Source organism: Pseudochaenichthys georgianus, chromosome 17, assembly GCF_902827115.2.
Source record: "Pseudochaenichthys georgianus chromosome 17, fPseGeo1.2, whole genome shotgun sequence".
In the NCBI taxonomy this organism is placed as follows: domain Eukaryota; kingdom Metazoa; phylum Chordata; class Actinopteri; order Perciformes; family Channichthyidae; genus Pseudochaenichthys; species Pseudochaenichthys georgianus.
This window is the reverse complement of record NC_047519.1, coordinates 40,196,148-40,206,147: the sequence shown is the minus strand read 5'-3', so window position 1 is coordinate 40,206,147 and position 10,000 is coordinate 40,196,148. Positions and strand designations below refer to the sequence as shown.

At 45.6% G+C, this 10,000-nt stretch overlaps 1 protein-coding gene across 1 annotated transcript in view; it reads left to right on the top strand.

The window, feature by feature from the left end:
- ncoa2 (nuclear receptor coactivator 2) overlaps nucleotides 1-10,000 on the top strand; it is a 53,355-nt gene that overhangs the window by 23,548 nt on the left and 19,807 nt on the right. Inside the window, exons 4-5 of the mRNA XM_034104906.2 lie at nucleotides 5,479-5,626; nucleotides 7,755-8,826. Coding sequence (XP_033960797.1) covers nucleotides 5,479-5,626; nucleotides 7,755-8,826 — 1,220 coding nt within the window. The remainder of the gene's footprint in view (nucleotides 1-5,478; nucleotides 5,627-7,754; nucleotides 8,827-10,000) is intronic.

Genomic DNA, 10,000 nt, shown 5'->3' with positions numbered 1-10,000 from the left:
TGAACCCCACTTCCTGTTTCTCCATCTTCACGCTGGCCAGCTGCGGTTCCTCGCCCGGTTCCATCTTGATGGTTTATCCAGGATCCCGTTGTCGTCCCTGTCCAACAGGTAGCGCAGCAACGCATTGTCCTTCTTTTGGGGCTCCCAGGTTCCTGCTTGATGTCCCCCAGGGCGGCCATATTGTCCCCAGAAGTTGCCTCCCCACCCAGGGGGTTTTTCCCGTCGCCTCCGCCGTCAATTGGCCAACCACGGGCGAAGTGCTGTTCTGGAGGAGTCTGTGGAGGATCTTGTGTTTCTCTTTCAGCGGGTGGAGTGGTTGTTACTCCCGGATCCACCCGAACCTCCCATTTGGTCCTTTTGGTCGTCGCCTGCAGGGGGAGAAAAGCAAGGATCTGGCGGCTCTGATTTGGTGGTGAGGAGAGTTGAAGAAGCTTCGTGTGGCCTTTTGTGTTCATCGGGCGATTTCCCTCCCCTAAACCCGTTATTTTCGGAGCAATCGAGGTCACTATCCTTCTCCTCCTCCTGATTCGGGGACAACAACTCCTCCTGCTGCTGCTCCCCGAAAGTTCCCAATAAATCCGCCTCCAAGCTTTGATTATTCTTGCTGTTTTGAGGCTCCGGATGCCAATCGACTTCCTGTCAGGTGACCTGTCTGCACACTGCCCCTCGGTGAGTCCTTGGGAAACCCTGTGCCCTGACTGGCTGCCTGCAGTGCACTGAGGGAATTGAACCCTTGGCTGTTTCCCGTGCTGCTGCAAACAGACGCCGGGGAATGGAGTCCGGCTGCAGGAGAGAAAGACCCAGAGGGGTTTAGGAGATGGCGAGGGGACAAAATGGCGGAGGAGACGTTGGGGCTTCCCTGGGGTGAGGGGCTGCCCAGTTTCACTGTCTTAGGGCTGCTCCCCCGCCCGAAACGACCCCCACACCACGCACTGGGGTGTTGCTGGTGACGCTGGCATCAGGGGACGGGGAGGGGCCGCTCACACTGGTGGGGGTCATTGGTTTGGATATGCCCTGCCCTCCTGGTATCTCCACGGTCATGTTCTCTCTGGAAGCCAAAAGAAAGAAGAATCGGAATAGGTGCATTTTAATAATGAGGTACAGCACAAGTGGTGAGTTAAAGAGGACATACTATGATATTACTTTAAAGAGTCCTCTCCTGCTGATGTTCAGGTGTATATCAGTATGTAGTGTCCTACTTTAAAGAGTCCTCTCCTGCTGATGTTCAGGTGTATATCAGTATGTAGTGTCTCTACTTTAAAGAGTCTCTCCTGCTGATGTTCAGGTGTATATCAGTATGTAGTGTATCTACTTTAAAGAGTCCTCTCGCTGATGTTCAGGTGTATATCAGATGTAGTGTCTCTACTTTAAAGAGTCCTCTCCTGCTGATGTTCAGGTGTATATCAGTATGTAGCGTCTCTACTTTAAGAGTCCTCCTCCTGATGTTCAGGTGTATATCAGTATGTAGCGTCTCTACTTTAAAGAGTCCTCTCCTGCCGATGTTCAGGTGTATATCAGTATGTAGGTCTCTACTTTAAAGAGTCCTCTCCTGCCGATGTTCAGGTGTATATCAGTATGTAGTGTCTCTACTTTAAAGAGTCCTCTCCTGCTGATGTTCAGGTGATATCAGTATGTAGTGTCTCTACTTTAAAGAGTCCTCTCCTGCTGATGTTCAGGTGTATATCAGTATGTAGTGTCTCTACTTTAAAGAGTCCTCTCCTGCCGATGTTCGGTGTATATCAGTATGTAGTGGCTCTACTTTAAAGAGTCCTCTCCTGCTGACGGAGCCGTTTCAGGAAGGGGTCGACAAGATCTAATGACTTAAAGCACATCATAAAAATATAAGATTTTGTTTGCAGGAAGTCTTTGAGTGTTTTTGGTCGATGTTGATTTGGACAGAGATCAATCTGTGTTCGGAACAAGAGCCTCTTATTCAGAAGCGCCACAATGCAGCATGTATTGCACACTAACTGCCAGCAGCAGCAGCAGCAGCAGCAGCAGCAGCAGCACCAGTGCAGTGTTCCTCCAGTAGGACCGTTCACAGAGTTGGACGGCGGTCAGGAAACAAAGCCAGGACTGTTACCCGGAGCTTTCGAGGATCAATGGCCAGAACTTGGCCTTTTTACTTCCACAAGTTCCACATTGGAAATGATGGCCGCGGCGCCCGGCACAATGAGAGCTTTGTGTGTGTGGTGTGGGGCTCGAGTTGATTCCTGTTCAAAGCTATCGCTCTGTTACAGCGTTAGCCTCGTCACTACTCCGATTCCTCAGTGGGGCACACGGTTTCAGAACCTGAGCTTTCAGACTTACCTAACTTCTACTTTCACTGGCTTTTAAAAGTTAAACAGGTTTTTGTAAAAGTTGTTGGTCCTTTGTCTGTTTAAATGTTTATTAGGATGATTTAAAACAATTGACCACAGAGTCTAAGTAATTGTCTACCGTCAACGAGAAATGCACTTACTATATTCTGTACCACTCAAAAAGACAGACTACAACTCAAAGGTTTCGGATAACTTTCTTGTTAAAGTAGTTAAACCTCATGTCTGATAATGGAGGCTCTCAAAATATGTTTTTCTTTCGTAAAACCCTAAAAATGAAACACTGGGAAACAATTACCGTACTTTTCGGACTATAAACCGCGACTTTTTCCCCCCATTTTCTTTGTACCGCTAGCGGCCACTAGGGAACCTCTTAAATCTATGGATTTCACAGGTAAAATTAACCACCTTTAACTCTACGGGCTCTAGGACCGGTCCGCGCCCGCCACCTTTAAGCGGCGGGCTCCAGCAGGAAAAGCTGGAGGCCGGAAAAGAGTGAGACAGGTCGCACGCCAAAGTGAAAGTGGAACCGAGAGACAGAACGAGAGCAAGACAGACGGACAATTTAGCTGCTGCGGCTCATATGCAGGTGCGCTTTATAGTCCGAAAAGTACGGTAACCTAAAAGTAGTAAAGAACAAAAGCTTGCATGTGTCAAAAACAATGGAACACTTTGGTGTAACATTTTAAAGATGGAATCTCAGGCAAGTCCTTCGGTTGCCTCTCTTCTTAAGGACACGGAGGGACATAGCTCACATGCGGGCTCTCCTAAAGACTAAGCATGACGATCAGGAAGACAGAAACATGGCAGCCGATGCAGAGGAAGAGAGAGTGTCGTACCTCTGCAGGATGTGCAGCGACATGTAGAGCTGAGGCTCGTTGGTGGCCTGCGATCGGACCAGTTTGCTCTTCGTGTGAGCCGAGACGATGGTGCCGTCAGCGAGAGAGAATCTGTACAGGGGGCTGAGGGCGTGGCCGACCCTCAGCACTGCAGAGAGAAGAAGAACACTCGTTAATATCAACATCCTAACTCTGACAGACACCGAGCGAGACATAAGGATGACTTGATTCCACCGGAAGAGATACAGACACTAGGATGTGCCGTGGATTAAAGTGGGGCAACTGTGTAACTATATTTATGATGTATACAAAAGTCCATATGATACTAATATAGTGCAATATAGTTAAAAAAACATGTGCATTATCAAATCGACTTAAATCACCAGTGGTACCACGGTCTATTTAAAGAAGTGTGCTTAAGACATTTTCTGAAACACACATTTTTCCTGCACATATATTTGTACACAAAATGTGGTATTATGTCAGAAGAAATTACTTAATACACGGAAAACTAGATATAAGGTGGATTTTGATTGTCCTTCAATTTCTTCCTCAAATAATTTCAGAATAATAATAATGAATTTAATTTATATAGCGCTTTTAGAAACACACAAAGACACTTAACAAATACACAAAGTCACTTAACAAAGACCGTCGCAAAAAAAACCGGATAATTTAAAAGTCAACGACCGCTCAACATGTCCACATTGAACCTAGGGTTGCGTCCGGAACCTTCCTAACGGAGTGCAATGCCCCGGAAGTCCCTGAGTGGCAGCCGTGATAAGAGCCGTTTGAATTCTCTATAGGAAAGGAAAGGAGGTTTCAAACTTCCTTTATAACCTCCTTTAGCTTAGGAACCACTGGACCTCCCTCACCGAGAGGAGAGGAGAAAATGCTGCCCCACAATGCATTGCAGCCGCAGCATTTGCCGTCACTCAACAGTCGGCCGTTCACGGAAACAACCGAATATGACGGAGAAATGATATCATGAAAGTTACGGTGCTTATTAAGCATTTTAAAACATAGGTGGTAAGTTGCAAAAGTGCTTTGTTTTGAACGTTCATCAGTATTATAATCAAAAGAGAAATATGAACGTTAGTTTTTACTGAATTATCAAATAAAGTCAACATTTCAGTCTTTACTGAGCTGTGTGGGGTTTGTTCAACTTCTAAAAGATGTTTGAATGGTGATATTGACAGATTTATGCTAATTCTTAAAAAGTCATCTCAATGACAGTTTGGAGAGAATCAAGTCCTTAACATCTATCACTGTGTATATCACCATTCAAACATCTTTTAGAAGTTGAACAAACCCCACACAGCTCAGTAAAGACTGAAATGTTGACTTTATTTGATAATTTCAGTAAAAACTAACGTTCATATTTCTCTTTTTGATTATAATACTGATGAACGTTCAAAACAAAGCACTTTTGCAACTTACCACCTATGTTTTAAAATGCTTAATAAGCACCGTAACTTTCATGATATCATTTCTCCGTCATATTCGGTTGTTTCCGTGAACGGCCGACTGTTGAGTGACGGCAAATGCTGCGGCTGCAATGCATTGTGGGGCAGCATTTTCTCCTCTCCTCTCGGTGAGGGAGGTCCAGTGGTTCCTAAGCTAAAGGAGGTTATAAAGGAAGTTTGAAACCTCCTTTCCTTTCCTATAGAGAATTCAAACGGCTCTTATCACGGCTGCCACTCAGGGACTTCCGGGGCATTGCACTCCGTTAGGAAGGTTCCGGACGCAACCCTAGGTTCAATGTGGACATGTTGAGCGGTCGTTGACTTTTAAATTATCCGGTTTTTTTTGCGACGGTCTTTGTTAAGTGACTTTGTGTATTTGTTAAGTGTCTTTGTGTGTTTCTAAAAGCGCTATATAAATTAAATTCATTATTATTATTCTGAAATTATTTGAGGAAGAAATTGAAGGACAATCAAAATCCACCTTATATCTAGTTTTCCGTGTATTAAGTAATTTCTTCTGACATAATACCACATTTTGTGTACAAATATATGTGCAGGAAAAATGTGTGTTTCAGAAAATGTCTTAAGCACACTTCTTTAAATAGACCGTGGTACCACTGGTGATTTAAGTCGATTTGATAATGCACATGTTTTTTTAACTATATTGCACTATATTAGTATCATATGGACTTTTGTATACATCATAAATATAGTTACACAGTTGCCCCACTTTAATCCACGGCACATCCTAGTGTCTGTATCTCTTCCGGTGGAATCAAGTCATCCTTATGTCTCGCTCGGTGTCTGTCAGAGTTAGGATGTTGATATTAACGAGTGTTCTTCTTCTCTCTGCAGTGCTGAGGGTCGGCCACGCCCTCAGCCCCCTGTACAGATTCTCTCTCGCTGACGGCACCATCGTCTCGGCTCACACGAAGAGCAAACTGGTCCGATCGCAGGCCACCAACGAGCCTCAGCTCTACATGTCGCTGCACATCCTGCAGAGGTACGACACTCTCTCTTCCTCTGCATCGGCTGCCATGTTTCTGTCTTCCTGATCGTCATGCTTAGTCTTTAGGAGAGCCCGCATGTGAGCTATGTCCCTCCGTGTCCTTAAGAAGAGAGGCAACCGAAGGACTTGCCTGAGATTCCATCTTTAAAATGTTACACCAAAGTGTTCCATTGTTTTTGACACATGCAAGCTTTTGTTCTTTACTACTTTTAGGTTACCGTACTTTTCGGACTATAAAGCGCACCTGCATATGAGCCGCAGCAGCTAAATTGTCCGTCTGTCTTGCTCTCGTTCTGTCTCTCGGTTCCACTTTCACTTTGGCGCGCTACCTGTCTCACTCTTTTCCGGCCTCCAGCTTTTCCTGCTGGAGCCCGCCGCTTAAAGGTGGCGGGCGCGGACCGGTCCTAGAGCCCGTAGAGTTAAAGGTGGTTAATTTTACCTGTGAAATCCATAGATTTAAGAGGTTCCCTAGTGGCCGCTAGCGGTACAAAGAAAATGGGGGGAAAAAGTCGCGGTTTATAGTCCGAAAAGTACGGTAATTGTTTCCCAGTGTTTCATTTTTAGGGTTTTACGAAAGAAAAACATATTTTGAGAGCCTCCATTATCAGACATGAGGTTTAACTACTTTAACAAGAAAGTTATCCGAAACCTTTGAGTTTAGTAGTCTGTCTTTTTGAGTGGTACAGAATATAGTAAGTGCATTTTCTCGTTGACGGTAGACATATTACTTAGACTCTGTGGTCAATTGTTTTAAATCATCCTAATAAACATTTAAACAGACAAAGGACCAACAACTTTTACAAAAACCTGTTAACTTTTAAAAGCCAGTGAAAGTAGAAGTTAGGTAAGTCTGAAAGCTCAGGTTCTGAAACCGTGTGCCCCACTGAGGAATCGGAGTAGTGACGAGGCTAACGCTGTAACAGAGCGATAGCTTTGAACAGGAATCAACTCGAGCCCCACACCACACACACAAAGCTCTCATTGTGCCGGGCGCCGCGGCCATCATTTCCAATGTGGAACTTGTGGAAGTAAAAAGGCCAAGTTCTGGCCATTGATCCTCGAAAGCTCCGGGTAACAGTCCTGGCTTTGTTTCCTGACCGCCGTCCAACTCTGTGAACGGTCCTACTGGAGGAACACTGCACTGGCTGCTGCTGCTGCTGCTGCTGCTGCTGCTGCTGCTGCTGGCAGTTAGTGTGCAATACATGCTGCATTGTGGCGCTTCTGAATAAGAGGCTCTTTGTTCCGAACACAGATTGATCTCTGTCCAAATCAACATCGACCAAAAACACTCAAAGACTTCCTGCAAACAAAATCTTATATTTTTATGATGTGCTTTAAGTCATTAGATCTTGTCGACCCCTTCCTGAAACGGCTCCGTCAGCAGGAGAGGACTCTTTAAAGTAGAGCCACTACATACTGATATACACCTGAACATCGGCAGGAGAGGACTCTTTAAAGTAGAGACACTACATACTGATATGCACCTGAACATCAGCAGGAGAGGACTCTTTAAAGTAGAGACACTACATACTGATATGCACCTGAACATCAGCAGGAGAGGACTCTTTAAAGTAGAGACACTACATACTGATATACACCTGAACATCGGCAGGAGAGGACTCTTTAAAGTAGAGACGCTACATACTGATATACACCTGAACATCGGCAGGAGAGGACTCTTTAAAGTAGAGACGCTACATACTGATATACACCTGAACATCAGCAGGAGAGGACTCTTTAAAGTAGAGACACTACATACTGATATGCACCTGAACATCAGCAGGAGAGGACTCTTTAAAGTAGAGACACTACATACTGATATACACCTGAACATCAGCAGGAGAGGACTCTTTAAAGTAGATACACTACATACTGATATACACCTGAACATCAGCAGGAGATGACTCTTTAAAGTAGAGACACTACATACTGATATACACCTGAACATCAGCAGGAGAGGACTCTTTAAAGTAGAGACACTACATACTGATATACACCTGAACATCAGCAGGAGAGGACTCTTTAAAGTAATATCATAGTATGTCCTCTTTAACTCACCACTTGTGCTGTACCTCATTATTAAAATGCACCTATTCCGATTCTTCTTTCTTTTGGCTTCCAGAGAGAACATGACCGTGGAGATACCAGGAGGGCAGGGCATATCCAAACCAATGACCCCCACCAGTGTGAGCGGCCCCTCCCCGTCCCCTGATGCCAGCGTCACCAGCAACACCCCAGTGCGTGGTGTGGGGGTCGTTTCGGGGCGGGGGAGCAGCCCTAAGACAGTGAAACTGGGCAGCCCCTCACCCCAGGGAAGCCCCAACGTCTCCTCCGCCATTTTGTCCCCTCGCCATCTCCTAAACCCCTCTGGGTCTTTCTCTCCTGCAGCCGGACTCCATTCCCCGGCGTCTGTTTGCAGCAGCACGGGAAACAGCCAAGGGTTCAATTCCCTCAGTGCACTGCAGGCAGCCAGTCAGGGGCACAGGGTTTCCCAAGGACTCACCGAGGGGCAGTGTGCAGACAGGTCACCTGACAGGAAGTCGATTGGCATCCGGAGCCCTCAAAACAGCAAGAATAATCAAAGCTTGGAGGCGGATTTATTGGGAACTTTCGGGGAGCAGCAGCAGGAGGAGTTGTTGTCCCCGAATCAGGAGGAGGAGAAGGATAGTGACCTCGATTGCTCCGAAAATAACGGGAGTTTAGGGGAGGGAAATCGCCCGATGAACACAAAAGGCCACACGAAGCTTCTTCAACTCCTCACCACCAAATCAGAGCCGCCAGATCCTTGCTTTTCTCCCCCTGCAGGCGACGACCAAAAGGACCAAATGGGAGGTTCGGGTGGATCCGGGAGTAACAACCACTCCACCTCGCTGAAAGAGAAACACAAGATCCTCCACAGACTCCTCCAGAACAGCACTTCGCCCGTGGAGTTGGCCAAATTGACGGCGGAGGCGACGGGAAAAGACCCCCTGGGTGGGGAGGCAACTTCTGGGGACAATATGGCCGCCCTGGGGGACATCAAGCAGGAACCTGGGAGCCCCAAAAAGAAGGACAATGCGTTGCTGCGCTACCTGTTGGACAGGGACGACAACGGGATCCTGGATAAAACCATCAAGATGGAACCGGGCGAGGAACCGCAGCTGGCCAGCGTGAAGATGGAGAAACAGGAAGTGGGGTTCAACATGGCCGACCAGGTGAGGGGTGATGACAGTGAGGTTCATGATTAGTCTGTGGGTGGATTGATGGATGATGATTTGCCAGCCATTTTTATTTTGTGTTACTTCTGAATGATAATTATTTCTAGTATCGGTTAATTATCTTTATTAATCGATGGGTAAATGGGAGAAACAATCAGCAGCAGTTGCGAATATTATTTTAGTCAATTATAATAAAAAAGGTCATTTGTTGGGTTTCAATTATTATTATTTTTTAAATTAGTGGTTAATCTCCCGATAAATAGTCCGTCAATTAATCGATTGATTTACAAAATGTCAGAAAAGTAGGGCCAAGTCTGTTTTTCAGAGACCAAGATGAGGTCTTTTAATGTCTTATTTTATATACAACATAACTATAAAAGCTATAAAAGCAGGACATTATAAACTGAAACTCAACTTTTGCATGAAATTTTTTTTTTTATAAAGTGCATTATATTAAAAGTAGTTTATAAAACAAGGAATTGATTAGAAATAGTTGACAGTAAATGTGTTAGTAATAGTTCCATCACTAATGTATGGTACAATATCTTATCAGTATTACATGAACACATGGAGGAGGACCACCGTCATTCCTCTCTCACACGTTAACCGCTCTGTCTTTTATGAGAAACATCATGAATATTTCCACTTAAGAAGCTGACGGGGTGTGTTTAACAGCTCCTGTAAACACGTTGGAGTGAGAAGTTTGTGTGTGTGTGTGTGTGTGTGTGTGTGTGTGTGTGTGTGTGTGTGTGTGTGTGTGTGTGTGTGTGTGTGTGTGTGTGTGTGTGTGTGTGTGTGTGTGTGTGTGTGTGTACGTGTGTGACGTGTTGACTTCCTGCAGGCGGCTGATGGCTCGCTGTCAGGAGTCAGTTAGTCCCTGAAACTCAAGATGTTCTGGCAGTGTGTGTGTGTGTGTGTGTGTGTGTGTGTGTGTGTGTGTGTGTGTGTGTGTGTGTGTGTGTGTGTGTGTGTGTGTGTGTGTGTGTGTGTGTGTGTGTGTGTGTGTGTGTGTGTGTGTGTGTGTGTGTGTGTGTGTGTGTGTGTGTGTGTGTGTGTGTGTGTGTGTGTGTGTGTGTGTGTGTGTGTGTGTGTGTGTGTGTGTGTGTGTGTGTGTGTGTGTGTCAGTGGAGATCTGTTTGTGGTAAAGCACGTTGGAGTGTTTGTGGTTTAG